This window comes from Caretta caretta, chromosome 2 (genome assembly GCF_965140235.1).
Source record: "Caretta caretta isolate rCarCar2 chromosome 2, rCarCar1.hap1, whole genome shotgun sequence".
Classification (NCBI taxonomy): domain Eukaryota; kingdom Metazoa; phylum Chordata; order Testudines; family Cheloniidae; genus Caretta; species Caretta caretta.
This window is the reverse complement of record NC_134207.1, coordinates 184780927-184800968: the sequence shown is the minus strand read 5'-3', so window position 1 is coordinate 184800968 and position 20042 is coordinate 184780927. Positions and strand designations below refer to the sequence as shown.

The window sequence follows — 20042 nt, the reverse complement described above, 5'->3', positions numbered from 1 at the left end:
AATAAAAATCTTTTGCAATTTTTACCCTGTACCTCATTACACCAGCCAAGACATACTCTTCCAATGTCCAACTCCTCAAAGCCATGGCTTGTCCATATGACTCAGTGGAGTAAGTTAGCTAAACAGCATAAAATACTTTTCTTCCCTCTGTGTATCACCTGTGTCACTCACTGGCTTGGGGACTCGTGTGTGTCTGTCTGTCTGTCTGTCTGTCTCCAATAAAATTCAAGGGCTTCAGATTACTGAAAACAGCTGCACATGCTTCATCTCGGTTAATGCATTTATGTCAGGCTCAGGGCTCTGGGTAAGTGCCAAGATCCTAGATCAGCTGTTCTACTGGAATGGTACTGCTGTAATGAAACCCTGCATTATTGTGTTGCAATTATTTTTGCTTGCAGCTGGCTGTTCTCTATATATTTTTACTGAAGTGAGATGAAAGGGTTTTGTTCTTAAAAATGAAAGTTTCTTTCCTGAATCATGCAGAAGCTTTGAGTTACATGTTCTATCCATTAAAGGTGCTTCTCTAGAAGCAAGAATTTAATTTCAGAGAAAATAATAAATAATTTTTAAAAAACCCTCAAAAACAAAAAGTGTCCTGAAACATGAAATAAAAGACTTTCTGAAGGAGGATAAAGTTACGATTAGAGTACTACACAGCAGGAGGAACAAGGTTATTTTTTCAGCAGCAAGCCACTTTCTAATAGCAAGTCATTCTTAAAGCTGTTCCTGTAATTTGAAAATCCTTTCTGTATAGAAATAAAAGAATAGGCTTGCGTTTTTTAAACTGAAGAAAAATGCTTCCCCAGCCTTGAATCCTTACATTTGCATCCATTCAAGCCCCTTTAAATGCCTATTCATTTACATTCTTTCAAATAACAGCTCAGTGAGGTTCTCCAGTCTGATGGCAAAAGGTAACTGAGTGCAGTCATTTATCTTTAAACTGCTCAACTGTGCCCTTCTTCGTGTTCTTGTTAATAATGCCAGGTCTCCTAAGAGCTATATTTCATGCCATTTCATCGCATATGCTTTTTTGTTTGACCTTATCTGCTGTTTCCTTGGGGGGGGAAAGCTGAAATACCAACCTACCTTAATTAAAACCTTGGTCTCAAAGATATTACTATATGTGTTTTTATTAAGTAAATAATGAAAGCACTTAATCATGTCTCTGCTTTGTCCTGGCTTTTGTAATTTAGAAGTGGTGACACTGAGTTTTAAAGCAACTCTGCAAAGGTGTAGACAAATCCATGTGTCTGTTTGCAGCTTTCAGTGAATCATAGAGCTTTTCCTTAGTACCCAGGATGTTGCATGTTTGCCATACAGATGAGATAGAAGGGTTTAAATACTGGTTTAGTGCCCTTTGTGAAGAGAAATATCTTAAGATTAGTACATTATTAAAGGTACAAATGTGTTACCACTTCAGAAAGCAAGAGTACATCTTTCTCCCCTGAGAGAGTGACCATTTTTGAAACTCCTAAATTATTTCTAGTCCTTATCTATTGCAGCTGGAATTTAGAATGGACAAAAGGATTATTTATCAAAGACAAAATCAAGTGAGTCTTTCTTTTTGTGGTTGCACAGGAAGTGGAAAGGAAGGTATGAATTTCACATGTGATGCAAAATGTTACTTTCCACATTTCTTACTCGCATACACACAATCACATGCTAGGCTCCTTAAATACAACTGAGTGCTGACCTTTTTCTGTGAGTCTGTTAACAAATGTGTTGCTGATTGGATAACACCATGCTCAGGAAACTTGGGTATGTTTAGTGGAGTTAAAAAGAACCAGAATCCTAATATGCTACTGATGATAATCTTCAGAGAGTCCTAGTTTAAAGAGCTGCAGTTGTGCAGCTCCAGCTATGCAGAGGAGTGTTAAAATCTCCGCTGTTGTGATCATTTGAGGAATATTTGCAACATTTTGTATATTTGGTAAAAATAACTAGAAGGCCATCAGTTAAAAAAGTGTTTTGATCTTGCACAATTTGAAACTACTGGTATGATTAGTTACCAGAGTTAGAGAAAATTATCAGAATCCCTACACAGACTCCTGCAAACCTCACTGCAGGGATGCAGCACCTTTGAAGATAAAAGGTACCTTTTGGTGAAAAAATATAACTATGTAAGCTATCTATTTGATAGGGCTTCTGGGTAAGGCTGAGGGCCTGGGTCTTAGGATGGAGTAGTTGGATATCTATTTTGCTGCTGTATATGCTGACTGATATGCTAATTTTTGTGTGTGTTATGCTGATGGGTGGAATCTTTACATGGATTATCTGTAAAATTGTTGTCAAGACACCTCAGGCTCAAGTATGGGCTTTTTTTATTGTGTATATGAAATCCAAATAAATAAATATATATCAACATGCCAATATATTTAGAAGGTAGTAAACCACTACACAATTATCCTTCCAGTTCACGAAGTGTCAAAATTTACACCCACAAACTGTCTGAGACACCGTGCAGTTGGATACAAATATTCAGTCTAACACGGCAGAGAAGGCAGATACATTTGGAGAAGATTGAACATCTGCAGCAGGTCTGGTTTTCAGCAAATCCGAAAGGCATCCCTGGATTTTAGATCTAAGATTAAACTACAAAATTTTTCACAAGGCCTATTGAATTCCTGTTCAAATCTACAAGATGTAGTTTAAGGCTTCAGACACATACTGGAAATGCCACATCAGCATGGAGACATTAATTAGTACAGCTTCTGTAGGAGCATTCCAAACTACAGTCATTCTGGAGGGAGTCTAAAATCAGAATTAGCTTAATTTTACAGTCAGATTTTGATGAAACTTGCCAAGCTCATTACCAACTACATAAGGGAAAAAAGGTTTCCAAAAAGCCATCAAAGTCTATTACATAATTCTGGAAAGAGTGAAACCACTCTGAACATAATATGTGGGAGCAGTGTACAAGAAAATTGCTTTTCTTTGTAAGAATTGCATGTGTATCAGTCTTTTTTAGAACTGTGTGTGGACTAGATACCTTGCCTCTTTCTTCAGGTCTCTACGCAATACAGCTCTGAATCAAGGAAATCTCTATTATAGGCTGACAATTGCCATGCTCCAGAACTGGGAAGGAAAAGGGCTTCCTGTCTTACTCTCCTACCTGTTATCTCCTTAGAAGACACAGTATGAATAGGAATTTTCTGTGCACTGATTTATTTACCCTTTGGGATGCCATCTTGGGGTGCCCAGAACTGTCAATTAACTGTTACTCCTTGCCTCAACAAGAGAGAGACTTGCTTGTTCTTAATTGGTTGTCAGCTCCCTAACATCACCAGCTTGTTAGCCAACCAACCAAGCTCCTCAGGCCTCTGCCAGCTCTCACTTTCCTTTGCAGGTTAACAATAGGCATATCCCCTATCCATGAGCCCCTCTGAAAGTGCCCCCTTGTAGCGTGTCCAGCCCCCTCACTGGACACTCACAGAAATTACCAAGGGAAGAGAATACACACAGCTTGATTGCTGCAACTCAGGATCAGCTCCTTTATAACATCACAGCATTGTGATATATTTATAGTGAAACAATCCTAAATTGATCATCAAAGATTAAGATTTAAGCGATAGTGAGTAAGGTTAATAAGTGGAAACAGAAATGATTACAGATAAAACAAAAAGTAGAATGTGCATCTCAGAGTCTAAACTTAACTTTAACAGCTAAAATCCTTGTCTAAGATAGTTTCTCACCTAAAGCAATCTCCTAGTATCATCAACCCACGTGGCTGGGATCCACCATTTATGGCTGCAAAAAGCACCGTCTTTTTGCTCCCTCAGCGAAAGGTAAAAGGTGCTGTCCCTATCCTCCAGTTATAGTCCAATAAACCTTTGAAGAACTCTTCTAGGTAAAGCTCTTTTCCCCCTGCTGTTCTTCCCTTCTTTTTGACTTCCCATCCGCCCTGCTGACTTGTATGTAAATAGGGCTTCCATTGTTTTGGCTTACAATACTGAATCTGCAGATAGGTGATGAATATACATCCCCTTGTCTGGCAAAACTAGTTTTTCACCTCTGCTGCATGGTAACACCTTGATACAAACTATAAGGACATATTATCAGTATATAGACATAACATTTTAAATATCATCTGTACATACATTCCACAGAGATAATAATGACCAGCATGATCTTGGCTTTCATTTAAGATCTCCCATGGCATTCTTTATAGATCAGTATTATGACATCAGTGTGTGGGGTGTAATGTCAGGCCGGTAAGAGGGCTACCGTTACAGAACAGTGACCCCTTTGCCAGGTGGCATTGAAGAGTTCTTAGGGATACAAACCCTTCTGTATGCGTTTGCGCATTTTCGTCCTGTCGCAGGGATAACTGTTTACTGTAGATAGATAGTAACAAGTATATTAGTCATTGTTGTGTCTTGTCATGTGTTTTGTGTCATGATGGTCTTTACACTGTATTTCTATTCAAGTTGGTGACTGCAGTATTGAGTCATAGTGCTGCCATGGCCTTGGCCTTCTGTAACTACAAACTCAGTACAAGAATTATAAGGTTCCATTGTTAGGGGGCAGATTTGCAGCCGCACTTACCCTTAGATACTACCCATGTCAGCTTTTGTGTTGTTTGTTTTTTATTTAATTTTTAAAACAGCCTAACAAAACCTGGGAATTTTCAAGATGATGGTGACAGAGGGTGAAGGGAGGGAGCAAGGGAAGAAAGATTGTAGCACCATCGGGTGCTCCTCAGAAGCTCCATTTTACAGTGGGGCTAGGCGGTGTGGGATCAGGGAGCTGCAACAATGTCCCTGGTGGCTCCCCCTCTCGTCTGTGTCCAGTGAAGGACAATTTAGGAAGTAGATGCATTGTTGTTTATTATCACTGAAATCTCTCTCACACATCTCAATGATCCTTGTCATCGGAAGTTTAGGGATGTAATAAGTGCTAAATGGCCAACCCCAATTTTCATAGATTTTACGGCCTGAAGAGACTGATCATCTAGTCTGATGATCTCGTTTTACCTTTGTCTGCTAAACTAAAGAGCTGTCTACTGTCAGAAATCTCTTCCCCATGTAGGTACCTATGGACTTTAATCAAGTTGCATAATGATAAAGAAAGGCGAGTGATACGGACCAAGCTGGAATGTTTGGTAAAATAGGCTCATTTGAACAACATGCATTTTAATACAAGCTACATCTGAGTTTTCTCTTGGATAAACTAAGTAGCTTGTGCTCCTTCAGTCTGTCTCTGTATAAGGCACGTTTTTCAGACCTCAAACCATTTTTGTTGCTCTTTCTCTTTCCAGCTTTTCAACAACCTTTTTGAAGTGTGGGCACCAGAACTGGACATAGTAATCCAGTAATGGTCTTATTAATTCCATATACAGAGGTAATGCCACCTCCAGCTTGATATTTTCCTGCTTATGCACCTGAGGGTTACATTTGCTCTCTTAGCTACAGCATTGCACTGACAGCTCATGTTCTGTCCGTTATCTATCATGACCCCTACGTCCTTTTCAGTGTCCTTGTATTCCAGGATACAGTCCTCTGTCTTTTGTAAGTGTGACCTTTACATTCTTTGTTCCTAGATGTACGACCTTGCATTTAGTCGTATTAAAATGCGTGTTGTTCAGACAAGCCCAAGTGATCCAGCTTGGCCTGGATTACTGACCTGTCATTATTTACTACTCCACAATTTTGGTATCATCTGCAAATTTTACCAGCAATGATTTTATATTTTCTTCTAGATCATTGATAAAGATATTGAATAGCATTCGGCCATGAACAGATCCCTTCTCGAACTCAGTAGGAAAAATAAACAAAACAAAAACTCCACTAGGATGAAGATCCCCATGTGCTAACGAGAGAAAGCTCTGCCATCAACATAATTAAACCATCCCCGGTGAGCGGCAGTAGCTATGTCAGCGGAAGAATCTGTCCCACCGACATAGCGCTGTCCACACTACCACTTTTGCTGGTGAAACTTATGTCGCTCGGGGCGGTTTCACACCCCTGAGTGACATATGTTTTGCACACATAAGTGGCAGTGTAGACATGGCCTAAGCAGTGTGTTGATATACTTATAAAACTACCCTGCTGACCTTTGTCTGAATTCTGAATCTAGGAATAAGGAAAGAGTCCTTCCAAACAGGGTCATGCTACTCATAAAGGATGTCCACGAAGACCAGTTGAGCACCAAACTTGCTTACGTTGCTGGCAGAGGCGTGAGACCACTGCATTTTATCTTTTAAGCTCTGTAGCCTCATTAAGAAATTAAAACATTCATGTAGTCTGTCTCCCTCTGGGATGTTTACGTTATCTGACTGTCAGCATGGTGATATGGGCCATAAAGGTTCAGAGAATTACCTCAACAGTATGACAGCCTCTTCCATTTAGGCTGGAAACCAAGGCTCCTTTTCCCTCTGAGGCATTCATTGAAATTCCATGCACGGTTCATTCCTCTGGTTGTTTAACAATGTCTCTCATGTTTGCCCTGATTTTAAAAATCCTCCTTTGTAGCAGAGATAGCATGGAGCAGGATGATATAATTGGAGTAAAGAGGCCCTGGAGCTTGCTGTAATGGGATGGTTCATCTGATGTGTATTGCCATTAGAAAATAACCCACGTATGTATGTTCTCAGGGGACAGCAAAGAGGCTTTTAAGGATTACACTTTATGTAGTATGAAAGCTAATGAGCAAAAGAGCAAGTCTGAAGAAAAACTACTGCTGCAAAAGGCATGGTTCCACTTCTTGTCCTTTACTGATCTCCTGGAACCCATCCAGTTTGAATACGCTCTCTTCTACCCTGTAATGTGATACTTTTCGGGCAGTACAGTCAATTTCTGGTCCCATTTTCACAACACTGTGGTCTTTTTCATTTTCATCTAAAAATAAATCGCACGCCAAAGCATGGCCACAGGGAATGCAGGATTGAAACTGCTGCTGTATGCAAAAATAAATAGTACTGTAGGATAGTAATCTCTGATATTCCATCCCCCTGTTCCCCCCCCCAAAGAAAAGATTTGCTAGGATAATGTAGTTGCATGATCTGACTGAGAAGGTGATAAAATAAAGCTCTGTTCGAGAGAGTCTGAAATATCCCATTTTCACCCTTTCCTCATGCCATAGCCCACCTGGCCAGTGTGCAGTAAGGGGATGCAGACACCAACCCACAGCAGTGAACACTGAACAAGAGAGGGAACCATCCCAGCTGTGCAAGTTGTGCCAATCCGCAAATGCAAAACTTTTGTGTCATTTACACATCCATGAGGGGGAATTCAAGCTGAAACTTACCTAGTAAGTTTTGCAAAGGACATGGTTTCCTTGAAGATGAACATGGGAAAGATTCATAGGTGATGTGCAAGGGGGTATCATTTACATGTAAGTAAATGCGTAGAAGGGGGCTCAGATTGGAGTAACGTACATGCTGATGGACCCAAAGTTACACTAATATATACCCTTAGGCTCTTCCACAGAACTTCTGAATGTCTTGTATGTGTCAGACAGAGACTAGCTGTCTGCCAGCATATGAATTCAGGTATTTTATTTCTATCTTGTTTTCCTGGAACAAATATATTTTTATTGCCATTAGAATGAAAATCTGATTCTCAATTTAAGTTTGAATCCTCCGTGTTTTCTCTTTGGTGCTTGTAATGCAAGATCATATTCCACACTTACAAAAAACAACGTACAGTGTAATGCCCTTTAAGGCCGCAAGGCCACAAAAGTAGTGGTAGGTTTTAATGGTTTTTCATAGCAGCAGTGTTGCTTTCAAGCTTGATGCAGATTCTCTTTGTGATGTGGTGGCCCAGCATTCCCACCTTGACACCTTGCCTGAGAGTGTGAAGTGGAAACAGAAAAAAGACGATAAGGGACCAATATTTCAGAATCACGAACACCATAATTTTGAGAGAGTGTGATGCTAAGGATTCCCACATTAAATTGTTTGTCTTGCAATATGTTGGTTTTTCTGTGGGGCTCATAACCACAATGCTGTATCTGAGTGCTACAGATACATTTGTAAATGGATCCTCACGGTGCCCCTAGGATTTAGGGAAGAGTTTAATTCCCATTTTACAGATGAGGAACTGTAGCACTGTGAGATTAAATGATTTACCCAAGGTCACACAGGATATCTTTGACAGGGCTGAGACCAGAACCCAGATCTTCTGAGTCCCAGTCCAAAGTCTTCACCCCATAGTATAAAATAATCATTTCCTGATGCCAGGCTTGTATAAATACTGAAGAAGCATCTCTGTGGTTGAGCATCTTCAGTTAAGATGAAGACTTTGTGTATTGTCTTTTTCATGGTAATAAAAAATAGTATCTCTCTCTGCCAAATTTGAAATCCATAGCTGAGTATCTAATTGCCATGGCAGTGTATTGCATTTGTTTCATGCTGTGTAGCAGTTCCTGATGTCTTGACACACAAAAGGTCTGCCAAGAGAGAGTGAAAAATAGATGTGTTTTCAAAAGGAAAAACACATAAATGCCATATTGTTCCCTTAATCCATGCAAACAGCTCCAGCTGGAATCAATGGAAGTTGTACATGCATATCAAGAGCACACTTTAGCCTTTTCAAATAAATTTTTTAATGGGCTAGATCACAGTCATACACATTTATTCTGGGAGCAGGGTATAGGATCTGATCCAACTCCCAAGGAAGTCAATGAGATTTAAATCAAGCCCATGTAGAATATCCCAGGAGCAACAAAATAAGTCTTGGTGAAGCAAGCATCTTTTTTCCACTGCCTCTCATCACCAGCACTACCCCAAAACTGCGGTATTTTTGGACTTCTAGTTGTTGTCTTCTCTGGGAATAAGACCCATTAAAATGCTACGTTTAATGTGTACCTAGTCAAACATTCAATAATGCAGTGAAATCCTAGCATTCAAACAAAAGTCATTTGAATACGTGTTACTGTAGAAAAATATATATAGCCAAAGGGTGTGAAAATTCTCCCCCCAACCCCAGTTCTTTTGCTGAAGCAGCAAACCATCTAGCCTGGTAAATCTAATTTTCTACAATGTTTGCATCTTGCTCATGAATCTTGCTATGAATTAAGGAACTTACTTTGTTTAACGTCCCTTATCCATCTGTGCAGTTGTCAATCACTATTCACTTTGCTAGTTTCATTATGCTTGTTACATCTGAGTACGTATGGGCTCCCTGTGTTTGTGCATGTATCTAACATGTGAAAAGGCCAAATTCTGCCCTTGGACAAAAGCAAGCGGCTTCCATTGAGTTGCATTGCATGCCTTTGAGTTGGAGTCCTAAATAAGGAGTTTGATTTTGGTAAAGAATGGCGTCAGCTACTGGGGTTCTGCATTATGGCGTGTTGTGTGACATCTATAATATTCGCAAAAAGAAAAGGAGTACTTGTGGCACCTTAGAGACTAACACATTTATTTGAGCATAAGCTTTCGTGAGCCACAGCTACTTCATCGGATGCATTTGATGAAATGAGCTGTAGCTCACGAAAGCTTATGCTCAAATAAATTTGTTAGTCTCTAAGGTGCCACAAGTACTCCTTTTCTTTTGCAGATACAGACTAACACGGCTGCTACTCTGAAACCATCCATAATATTGTTATAGCCAAGAGGATATGAACTGTTTAAAAAAAACAACCAATAAGCTCAGTATTAATTTAGAGTTAGATTGTGGCCAGCCTCTCTGCATGTCCACAAGAGAGAGCAATAGCCATCCTGAAGGACTCATCCCCCCTACATATAACCTACAGGAGCCTGCAGGCTAGACAGCGCTGTTCTTCTGTAAGGATTCTAGGAAGCTGTACACACACTCCAAGCTCCAGGAGACACTGCTCCTGATTCTCATTTACATTAAGTCTTCTGTACTCCATTCTAACAATGAGAAGGGGCCAAAAAGTTGTCTAGATTACATTCCTCCTCACTTTGAAGCTCCTTTGCACTATGAGAGCAGTGTAAAGAGACCTTAGTGTAAATGAGAATCAGGTCCACTGTGTGTCTCAGTGAAGCAGTATGACTTAGCTCTGCCCCCCAACTCAGAGTGGCAGCTGGAAGATGTAAAAGTGCCCTTAAATAGGAGAAATTGCTTAATCTAAATATTGAGTAGGTATAATGGTAAAAATTACAGAGTATAGAATAGGAATCAGCTGTGCTATCCAGGGGATCTCATCTCTGCCCTGTCCGTCATCTTCCTCCCCCCTCCCCCCCCATCACCATCCTCTGTGCATTCCCTTACCTATCATAAGCAGTGGTAATCCATGCTTATTACTAAGTGTACTTTACTGCTGATGTAGTGGTGAATTTTATGTATGGATTTTGCTAGGGCAGAGGTTATGAGGTACAGAATTCCGGTGGGATAATTCCCGTATATTCTGCATAAGAATAGATTCACAGTGGTTCCACATCACAGTAAGTTGAAGTCAAGATTTAACAAGTGTCCTTACCTACCACTGAGTTCATTCAGTCAGTGGAAATAGACCAAATCAGTTGTACAACTAGAAATAAAAACACATACGAATAGTTCATGAGTAACTACAGCTGTATATAGCTGTGGTAATCCATAGTATTTTTGAGGGATAACAGAAGGTTTTCCTTTGTTTGACCCCAGTTATCTAAGGCACCAGTTGCCTTACTGTATAGGTGTGTCATATTGCTACCTGATGTCCTCTTCCTGCAATCTCTTTCCTACTCCTACTATAGGCTGTCATCATGATCCACAGTTGACTGCCTCTGCAGAGTAGACTTGAATTATGATAGTACTTTGGGGAAAACAGGTGAATTAAAATGAATTAATTCTGCTTCCACTTTTAAGTGATTCCACATGTTTTAGCTCCGTCCTTCAAATCCCAGATGTGTAATGCTAGGCTTTTTAATGGATGACATCACCCCAAATAAGGGATATGCAGGGGCAGAAGAGGATGTGAAACACACACACATATGTCTTGTGCAAACTCAGTTTCAGTGTTTCACATTTATGATGTTGATAATTTACAGGACTGGGCAATATGCTGACATCAGGTTTGTGTGGAAAAGCAGCAAATTAGAGTCTAATAATCCCAGTGCATTTGAGAGAGATATGATGCTATATTCCAGCCAAATTAATTTGTCACCCAGGGAATTAATTCTTTTTCATCAAGTTAGATTTACTGGAAATGGTGATCTCATATCTATTGGGAAAACATTTTCCCTGGGCAGCAAGCCAAAAATTCTGGTCAGAGGTGCCATACGTTTCTCCTGTATAAAAACCTTCAGAGGAAAGCTATCAGCATACGATGATGTGGCATATACAGTGCTGTTGGTTACTTTATATTTCTTTATATAATCAAGAAATGCCCAGATGATGATTTCCAATTTGTGGAGTATAATGAAAAATGCATTGTATTCATGAATATAAATTGAGCAGATGTGACACTTATATTGTCACATGGAAATAACTCTTATTTGCCTGAAGTATGCTTATTCAGAGACGACCACCACAAAGTAGAGAGTGCTGTGCTATGCATAACTGAATGTTAAACAACAAAACTAGAGAGGAAGAAGTATTGTTAAGGAAAAATAAGCTCAGATTTACAACTTACCTTTGCTGAAGATATATTGTAGGGCTGGAATCCTTCTATGTTCTTCACACCTGGTTTCTGTGCAACATGTCCACCCACCTCCAATTTCTGTCTTTACTGCAGGCAGGCCCCCTGTCTTCAATAAAACTCCCCAGTCCCTTTATTTAAATGGTACCAGTGAAACCACTGACAGTGGCACATGCTATCTCCTAAGACCGCCACAGCTGGTTCTCTTCCTTCTCTCCTTCCCATGCCAAACTGGTCTGTAAGCTGCTGCTCACTACAGTGCCCTCAGCCCCACGCACTTAATCGTAAAGGGACAGCACATTACAAAAGGAGCAGTCCCCATTCGAAATTTTCAAACCTATCACATTGTGGTAGCTTTGCATGCAAAGCTGATAGTAACTGAAAGCAGAAGTCATTTTTCCTCTCTCTCTATGCTGCCGTTTTTGGTCAGTTGTACCTTGGCTTTATTTACACTGGAGCAAAGTGAAGAACCCCAGATAGTGCCTGGCTTGAAATTATTAGCAAATTCTCTTTCCTAGGCACTGAATAAGTCACTAGGGCAAAATATGAGCATCAACATGCACTAGCCATAAATTAGAGGCAACCTTATAATGACAAACCTCATAAGGAAGCAGAGGTGTGTGTGTGTAGTGATAAAAATTGTTTTCCCATTCTCACTTCCGCTAGTATCTTCACACTTTGTTAGAGATTTGATGGCTCACAGAATAGATAACACTACAAGGAGCCTTTCACCTTTAATGACAGGTTTGAGAGTAGCAGCCGTGTTAGTCTGTCTCTGCAAAAGAAAAGCAGTACTTGTGGCACCTTAGAGACTAACAAATTTATTTGAGCATAAGCTTTCGTGAGCTACAGCTCACTTCACGAAAGCCTATGCTCAGATAAATTTGTTAGTCTCTAAGGTGCCACAAATCCTCCTTCTCTTTTCACCCGTAAGTCATTGTTTAGGAGCCAGCACAAGAGCACAAACCTCCGTCCTTATTTAGGCAAAAACTTCCATTAACTTCAATGGAAATGTTGCCTGAGCGAGGACTTTGTGATTAGATACTAAAGATGAAATCCTGACTCCCTTTAAGTCGACGGGATTTTTGCCATTGAATTCAGTGGGTCTAGGATTTAACTCTAAGTAGCCAAAAGTCATTAAAAACTTATGTCTGTTCAGGGTCTTATGTCAAATGCTGTGGTTTCAGCTAACTGTCCCTCACGGATGTCTCTGGCTCAGGATTGAAGAACATTAGCTGGACAGTGTAGGGAAACTCACACTGTCATTGCTCATGATGCCCCTGTTCTATGTCTAAATACAGTACTTTACCTTCCAGAACTGTCAATTTGCATCTGTTCCTGAGTGTTATATTCACTTAGATTTTTATGTCTGGCAGTGGTTCTCTCAAAGGGGATGAGATTGCACAGGACGTGATGGGATAACCTGTTTTTTTTAAACAGGGCTTTAGTTTTGCTTCCGTGAACAATGATTCATAGCCAAGTGAAAATGATTGTTTTTTCCAGGTTATCAGCCTGTCTTGACTAATCAGCAACAAGGGTTCCAAGGACTCATGGGAATGCAGCAACCTTCCCAAAGTCAGAACCTGATGAATAATCAGCAGGGAAATCAGGTGCAAGGCATGATGGTTCAGTATCCAGCCATGTCGTCTTATCAGGTACTTAAAAGCTATACTGAATTTCTCTCTTTGAAAATATATACTTACAGTAAATGATAGTGTCATGTCATGGAGGTGAGCTGTCTTTATTTAGTCTTTTAAAATATTTCTTTGCCTCTATCTGGCTTCTGGCCTCGTTATGCACTTGTCTGGCTCAAATCTAGTGCACTCTACATGCTGTCTTTAACCTTCCTATACTTCCGTTTTCATTCTACATTAGACTACGTTGATGTGATCATTATGTTAATTATGGTCGAACTGATCAGCACTGCATTGGATATAAAGGAAGACTTGGTTCCTTCCCTGAGGAGCTGGAATTAGAAAGTGAGAGAGAGAATATGAGAGAAATTGTTTTGTTCGTCCCTAGGCCAATGCAAGATTGTTCCCTACCATGCATATGAGTCCTTTGTCTAATCCAGTTTTAAATTACTCCTCTGTGGAGAGGGATGCTGGAACATTTTGTATAGGAGGGGTGCTGAGAACCACTGAACCAAACTGTAAACCCTGTATATAATGGAATCCACCTCAAGCCAGGGATTGCGGCAGCACCCCTCATTCCAGCACCTATGTCTGTGGAGGCTCCTGCCATATCATAAGGGGACACTGTCCCAGAATCAAACAGACTTTACGCTATGTGTACTGGTAGACAGAACAGCCATACGGAATTATGATTGTTAGACTTTGAGAAGAAAGGCGGTAACTTGATTTTAAACAGATTTCTTGACTCCCAGCTTCAGCTAGATTGATTGAAGTACCACGAGAGCCTGTGTGGTGACGAGCGGGCCTATGCTTCTATTTTCCACTAGTTCCTAGAAAACCAAAGGAAGATTAATTCCTTTTAAAACATATGGTGGTTGCGAGACCTCTCGTCTTTTCCATAGTCTGTTCCTATTGCCTAAAGTGTAAAGATAAGTCTGCTGGAAATGCGGGTGAGAGGAGGAGATGGGGGGGGGGAATGAGTGTTTGGTAGAAATTGTTTTTCTGTCCTTTAGCCCCAGGTTTGTGGGTAAATGACCCCTTGCTTGCGTTAAAGACAGAAGTGTGAGATAATATAAGTGTAGCCTATGTGGATCCTTTGCACGCAGTGATCCTGAAAAATTTTGGTCCAGCTAGGATCTGACAATGCTGCATATTAGTAGGTTGATCAACCTCAGTGTTACAGTGCAGCAGCTTTGAAAATTTCAGCCAGTATCTTTAACCCATTCAAATTACAGTTACACAATGCAGTGGTGATAGAAATGGGCTAACGTAGGAACCTTTTATCAACCTGTCGTGGGGTCTGCTCACAGTTAGTACGCTTCCTCCTCGTGATTCCCGGTCCAACACCTCCTTTCTGCCTCTCACCGCACGCCCTGACTTCTCTTCCTGGCTCACAGCGAGGCAAGATGATCTGTGTTCATGGCTTAGCCCTCTGCCCGAGTCGCATGCAGTGTTCCCTCTAATTTTTCCCACCCATGTGTGGCCGAGATGTGGAGTGTGGGAGGGAGCTCAGGGCTGGGGCAGAGGGTTGAGGTGCGGGGGGCTGAGGGCTCCAGCTGGGAATGAGGGTTTTGGGGTACAGTGGGGCTCCCCGGGGCTACAATGGGAAGAGAGGACCCCCGCAACTCTCTCTCCCCGTAGCAGCCCCTGGGCTGGGGGGGAGAGGAGCCTCTTCCCTGGCCACGGCAGGGCCAGGCTGGGTTGGGGCTAGGGGAGGGGCCCCTGTCCGCCAGCCATGGCAGGGCCAGGCTGGGTCAGGCCCAGGTGCCTTTCCCCCAGCCGTGGCAAGGAAGGGGCCAGGGGAGGGATGCCCATCCCCCAGCCGCAGCAGGTTCAGGCCAGGCTAGGTTGGGGGACGGGTGCCTGTCCCCTGGCCGCGGCAGGGCTGGGTTGGGTTGTGGCTGGGGGAGGGGCACCATGGCAGGTCCAGGTTTGGGGAGAGGCATCTCTTCCCCACTGCAGCCCTGAGCATCTGCGCCACGCAGCTTAGAGGGAACTTAGGTCACATATGTCCTCCCATTCTGGGGCATCAAAGTCTCATCTCTACAAAGAGGCTCAGGCAGTCTTCCCATTCACTTCTTCAGTGGCTGGTAGGGGAGCCCAGGCCCACTCTCTACTCCAGGTTTCAGGTCAGGGATCCTTTAATTAGCAGCCAAGGTCTGTTCATTTCTGGTCCTTATTACCTTTCCCCAGAGCCTTTCCTTACCTTCTGGCTTCCCTACTTCTCCGGGTTTACCAGCCCGCAAACCCCCTCTTCCCAGGGAGTAACTGCAGGCTACTTTGACCCTGTAGCCCCCAAACACTTCACCCAGAAAGTGACTGCAGACTACTCTGTAGCCAACTTCCTGCTTTTATAAGCCCAGTCCAGTTTATTCCTCCTCAGCTGGGTGCCCTCATTATTCAGTCAGGGGATGACTTAAGTCACTTGATCCCCTTCAGTTATGGCCTGTCTGGTTAACTGGCCCCTTTCTTAGTCTACATTAACCCATTCAGGGCAAGTGAGGGGTGAAAACCTCATTGAACAAAACCTTCCTCCTTTTAGCCTCCCACCTGAACTTAGATAAAATAGAAAGAGGATTCATAATACCCCTGTTTTTCCTAATATAAGGATGAGACATGTCACCAAAACCTTTTGTCCATGTGCAAAGAGAACAGAAGTTCATTTAGAATCACACCTGGTTTTGCAAACACAAAACCCAACAGATGAGATTTTGGCTCAACAGAAACAAAATGACTTGTGGGCTTGATTCTCCACTACTCTCCTGCTCTGCTCAGGAACAGAGGAGAAGAAGAAGTGATTTGCAGCTGGCCAGCCCTGGCATAAGTTAAAGCAACAAACTTGCATCACTGATGTAAAACTCCTGGGGACCACCAGTTTTACATCAGCAGAGATTTTCCAGCTGCTTTACATTCATTTTATACTGCATAAGCAGTACAAAATGAACTTGGTGGACCAGTGCTTCCTCCTCAACCCATGGCTATGATATGCCCTGTAAAATACATTGGATATGCAAATCAAAATAAAAGGGAACGGGCAATTCGGAATACACTGGGGATATTTTAATTCATTTGGATCTAATTTGCCAATTTGTTTTTCATATACTGTCTTCTAGGTGCCAATGACGCAGGGTTCTCAAGGACTGCCACAACAATCATATCAACAACCAATCATGCTACCGAATCAATCAGGTCAAGGAACAATTACAGCCACTGGAATGCCTGTTTACTGTAATGTCATACCTCCCACCCCACAGAACAACTTAAGGTTGATTGCCCCACACTGCCCCTCCAGTAACGTTCCAGTTATCGCTGCCAGCTGCAGGACAAACTGTGCAAGTATTAACAGTACAGGGTGGCAGGTCAAGTACTGATACTGCGGCTTAGTGTGGATATACAAGAATAGCGGTGCATTATTTGACAAATAACTCATGGCCTTCAAGTGAAGAGGAGCACAACAGGATAATCAGTTGGGGACATACGTACTGACAGTGCTCAAGCGATTGCTGCTGGAATTCTGTAAAAAAAAAAAAATTAAATTAAAAAGATGTTTGCTGGTTAATGGTGCATATTTTGTCATGTCTGCTAGGTATGCCTTTATAGCTTAGCTAGTGACATGAATTCACTGAGGTAAGATTTTTTCCTACCACTGAACACCACTGTGTAGATTGTAATATCCCTGATTCGGATTAGTTTTGTACTTTGTGTTGAGTTTGTGAAGCTAAAAGTATTTAAAAAAATATATAATAAAATCACATTGTACCAAAGCTGTAATGGAAATTTAAAAAAACAAAAAAAGAATTGCTGAATGGAAGGAATAATTTATATACATTATAGAGGTTTTTTTATGGACATATACTGTATTGTAGTGTTTAATCACAATAAAGCTATTTGACCTCATGGAGAAAGGTCATGTTTCTACCACCTGTTTGTTCTCCTCTCTCTTTTTGAATGTCATTCTCCTTTGTTTTTTGTGTTGCCTGATTTCTGGTCTAATTAATGGGAAAGCTGTTTAATGATGGGCGTGCTGCAATTTGCTGAAGGAGGCGGTAAGCTGGGTCTCAACATGCAGGTTCAGGGTCAGCTTGGAAAGGTGTAAAATATTGGGACAGATGCTCCACTGCCCCCAGGAAGTGCTCAGTGCAGCTGCAAAGAGGATCCAAAGATGATCTTAAGCTACATACAAATGGCCACACTGGACCAGACCAGTGGTCCATCTAGCCCAATATCCTGCCTCTGACAGTGGCCAGTGCCAGATGCTTCAGAGGGAATGAAGAGAACAGGGCAATTTTGTGAGATCCATCCTCGGTTGCCCATTCTAGCATCTGGCTGTTGGAGTTTTAGGGACACTCAGAGCATGGGGTTGCATCCGTGACCATCTTGGCTAATAGCCATTGATGGACCGATCCTCCATGAACTTATCTAATTCTTTCCTGAACCCAGTTATACTTTTGGCCCTCACAACATCCCCTCGCAAGGCTGACTGCATTGTGCAAAGTACCTAGTTTTTTTTGTTTGAAACCTGCTGCCTATTTCTTTCATCGGGTGACCCCTGCTTTTCGTGTTTTGTGAAGGGGTAAATAATACTTTCTTATTCACTTTCTCCACACCAGTCATGATTGATTGGACCACTATTGTATCCTCCCCTAGTTCATCCCTACACTGAACAGTCCCAGTCTTTTTAATCTCTCCTCATATGACAGCTGTTCTGTACCCCTAATCGTTTTTGTTGCCCTTCTCTGCAACTTTTCCAATTCTAGTACCTTTATGCTCCCCCAATCCTGGGGCCATTCCTCCACTGAGCCTCTTCCCAGATACAAGTTAGAGCAGCCTGAAGCTTGCTCCAACTTGTGCTGACTGACAGTGGCCGTAGACAGGTTTCAGAGTAGCAGCCGTGTTAGTCTGTATCCGCAAATGTGTTAGTCTGTAACGTGCCACAAGTACTCCTGTTCTTTTAGTGGCCGTAGAGGCCATTACTACAGCTGAGAATAGCATAGGAATTCCCAGCCACACCACCACCCCTGGCAGAAGGAATGAGGCTGCTTTAAGAGCTCCTGTGGTCGCACCACAACACCCCAGGATCACGCTACACTGCAGAGATTCTGCTGTGACTAGCTTGAGTGCCACTTTGCACCAAGGGCTGTCCTGACTGTAGCCCAGGGTCTGATCCATTATGGCCAAGCAGCAGAGGTGGCTTCTGCATTTGTCACCTTGAACCTTAAAACACATTCATCCTGTAGACAAATGGAATTGGCTGGGATAACGGTTAAAAGGTTTATGGAATTCTTACACTGTTTCTCATGATTACGTCGTGGTTCACTAAAACACCCACTTCAGTTTCATTTGGAAAGTTGTTCTTCACACTGATTCTGAAAAGTGTTACTTAGCGTCATTGATGAAGACAGCTGTATTCCACTCCCGTGATGGCGGCACTCAGTGGTGGGTGAATGATCCCTGAACAGTCCTGCAGCCTGCATGTGGGCTCTCGGGTGAAGTCCACTGATCAACTCGGAACTTCTGCAATTTCTAGACCCCAGAATTGTGCATAAACTGGTTGTAAAAAGCACTTTGTGTGAGACCTTTCTTATTTAGATAAACCCTGCTACAAATGTACATTTGTAGAAGTAAGATTTTATCTATGTTCAAGAGCATTTCTAACCCCAGAATGAAACAAATTATGATGTCCACTAATTTAGACATATAAAAGTATGTGATTAGTGTCCCTTCCCTTTAATTCTAGGGCTGCAGCTTCTATATATCTACCTGCCATAAGGGTAGGAACCAGGAAAGGGCTACAGTCCATATTTAAATCTAATAGTCTTCGGTACCGTATGACAAATAGCCTTTTCATGGATCATTCTTCTTGTGTCACTTAAATTTCTAAAATGTGGAATTGTACAGGATCATAGGTAAGACAAACGTTGAACTTCGTACAAATTAATCACAGTTGGTTTGCTGAGAAATAGTCAAGTCATGGGCAGGTAACGTAAACAGAATTCAGTCCTCAATTACTCAATTACTGACTGATATTTTATTATTATTTTAGTCAAGCTGCAGCATTTGGATTTTGGCTGTGATCCTGAAATCATGGTTTCACTCGCAGGTGTTTGGGTTTTATTTTCTTTATATTATTTTATGGAATATCTATGTTTCTTCTCATCACTCCTGTAATTTAGATATAACTGAGTGACACAAACCACTATGAATTCAATGAAAAGCTCGCTGGCATGACTATAGTGTAATCAGCCATCCATTCCAAGACCAGAGAGTCCAGGCCAGGCCTTTGGGAGGCTATATTTAGTTAGCCTGGGAGCAAGAGAGCAGTACAGGAGTCCTGTCTCTGTGTGTGCATGTGTGTGCATTCAGGACATTGAATAAGTAATCCCCTTTGTATTCACTACATCTAAGTCCTATCTCTTCTCTTCCATGAAGGACACTACGGTTATTCACTTAACTTTCCTTCCCACCTCAGAATTAGAAATAATACAGCTTGTTGACAAACTGCATGTTGATGGAAAATTGGTTTTCAACAAAACAAAGATTTTTGTAAAAAGTATTTGCTTTCTTTCATAAATTTCAATTTTGTTGTCAATAAAACCACTATTCAACTACATGCATATTTAAACAAATACCCAAAATATTTCAGACTTGGATATCCTGACTTGGTGCTTCACGAGAGTTGTAATTCAGTTTCCTCATGTTCCCATTCCCATCTCATGGGCCATGCTCCCCTGTCAGACTTAATCTCCCATGATGCATCATGATCAGGGGCTCTCATGATGAAACTTCCTCTCTTCACCTTAAGGGTAGACCATGATGCATTGTAAAAGATGTTGTCTAAGCAGGAAGCGCAGTGTAAAAAGGAGATCATGAGGCACCTCAGCAGCA

The 20042-nt window shown here is 41.7% G+C and overlaps 1 protein-coding gene across 17 annotated transcripts in view; it reads left to right on the top strand.

Moving 5' to 3' along the window:
* ARPP21 (cAMP regulated phosphoprotein 21) overlaps positions 1–17078 on the top strand; it is a 170932-nt gene extending 153854 nt beyond the window's left edge. For 16 of the 17 annotated variants that reach the window (XM_048838972.2, XM_048838971.2, XM_048838964.2 and 13 more), the window contains 2 exons: positions 13027–13178; positions 16271–17078. In XM_048838972.2, coding sequence (XP_048694929.1) covers positions 13027–13178; positions 16271–16528 — 410 coding nt within the window. In that variant the 3' untranslated portion in view covers positions 16529–17078. Of the gene's footprint in view, positions 1–13026; positions 13179–16270 lie in introns of those variants that run through there. The other variant, XR_007355060.2, reaches the window with a different exon arrangement.
* The last annotated feature ends 2964 nt before the right edge of the window (positions 17079–20042 follow it).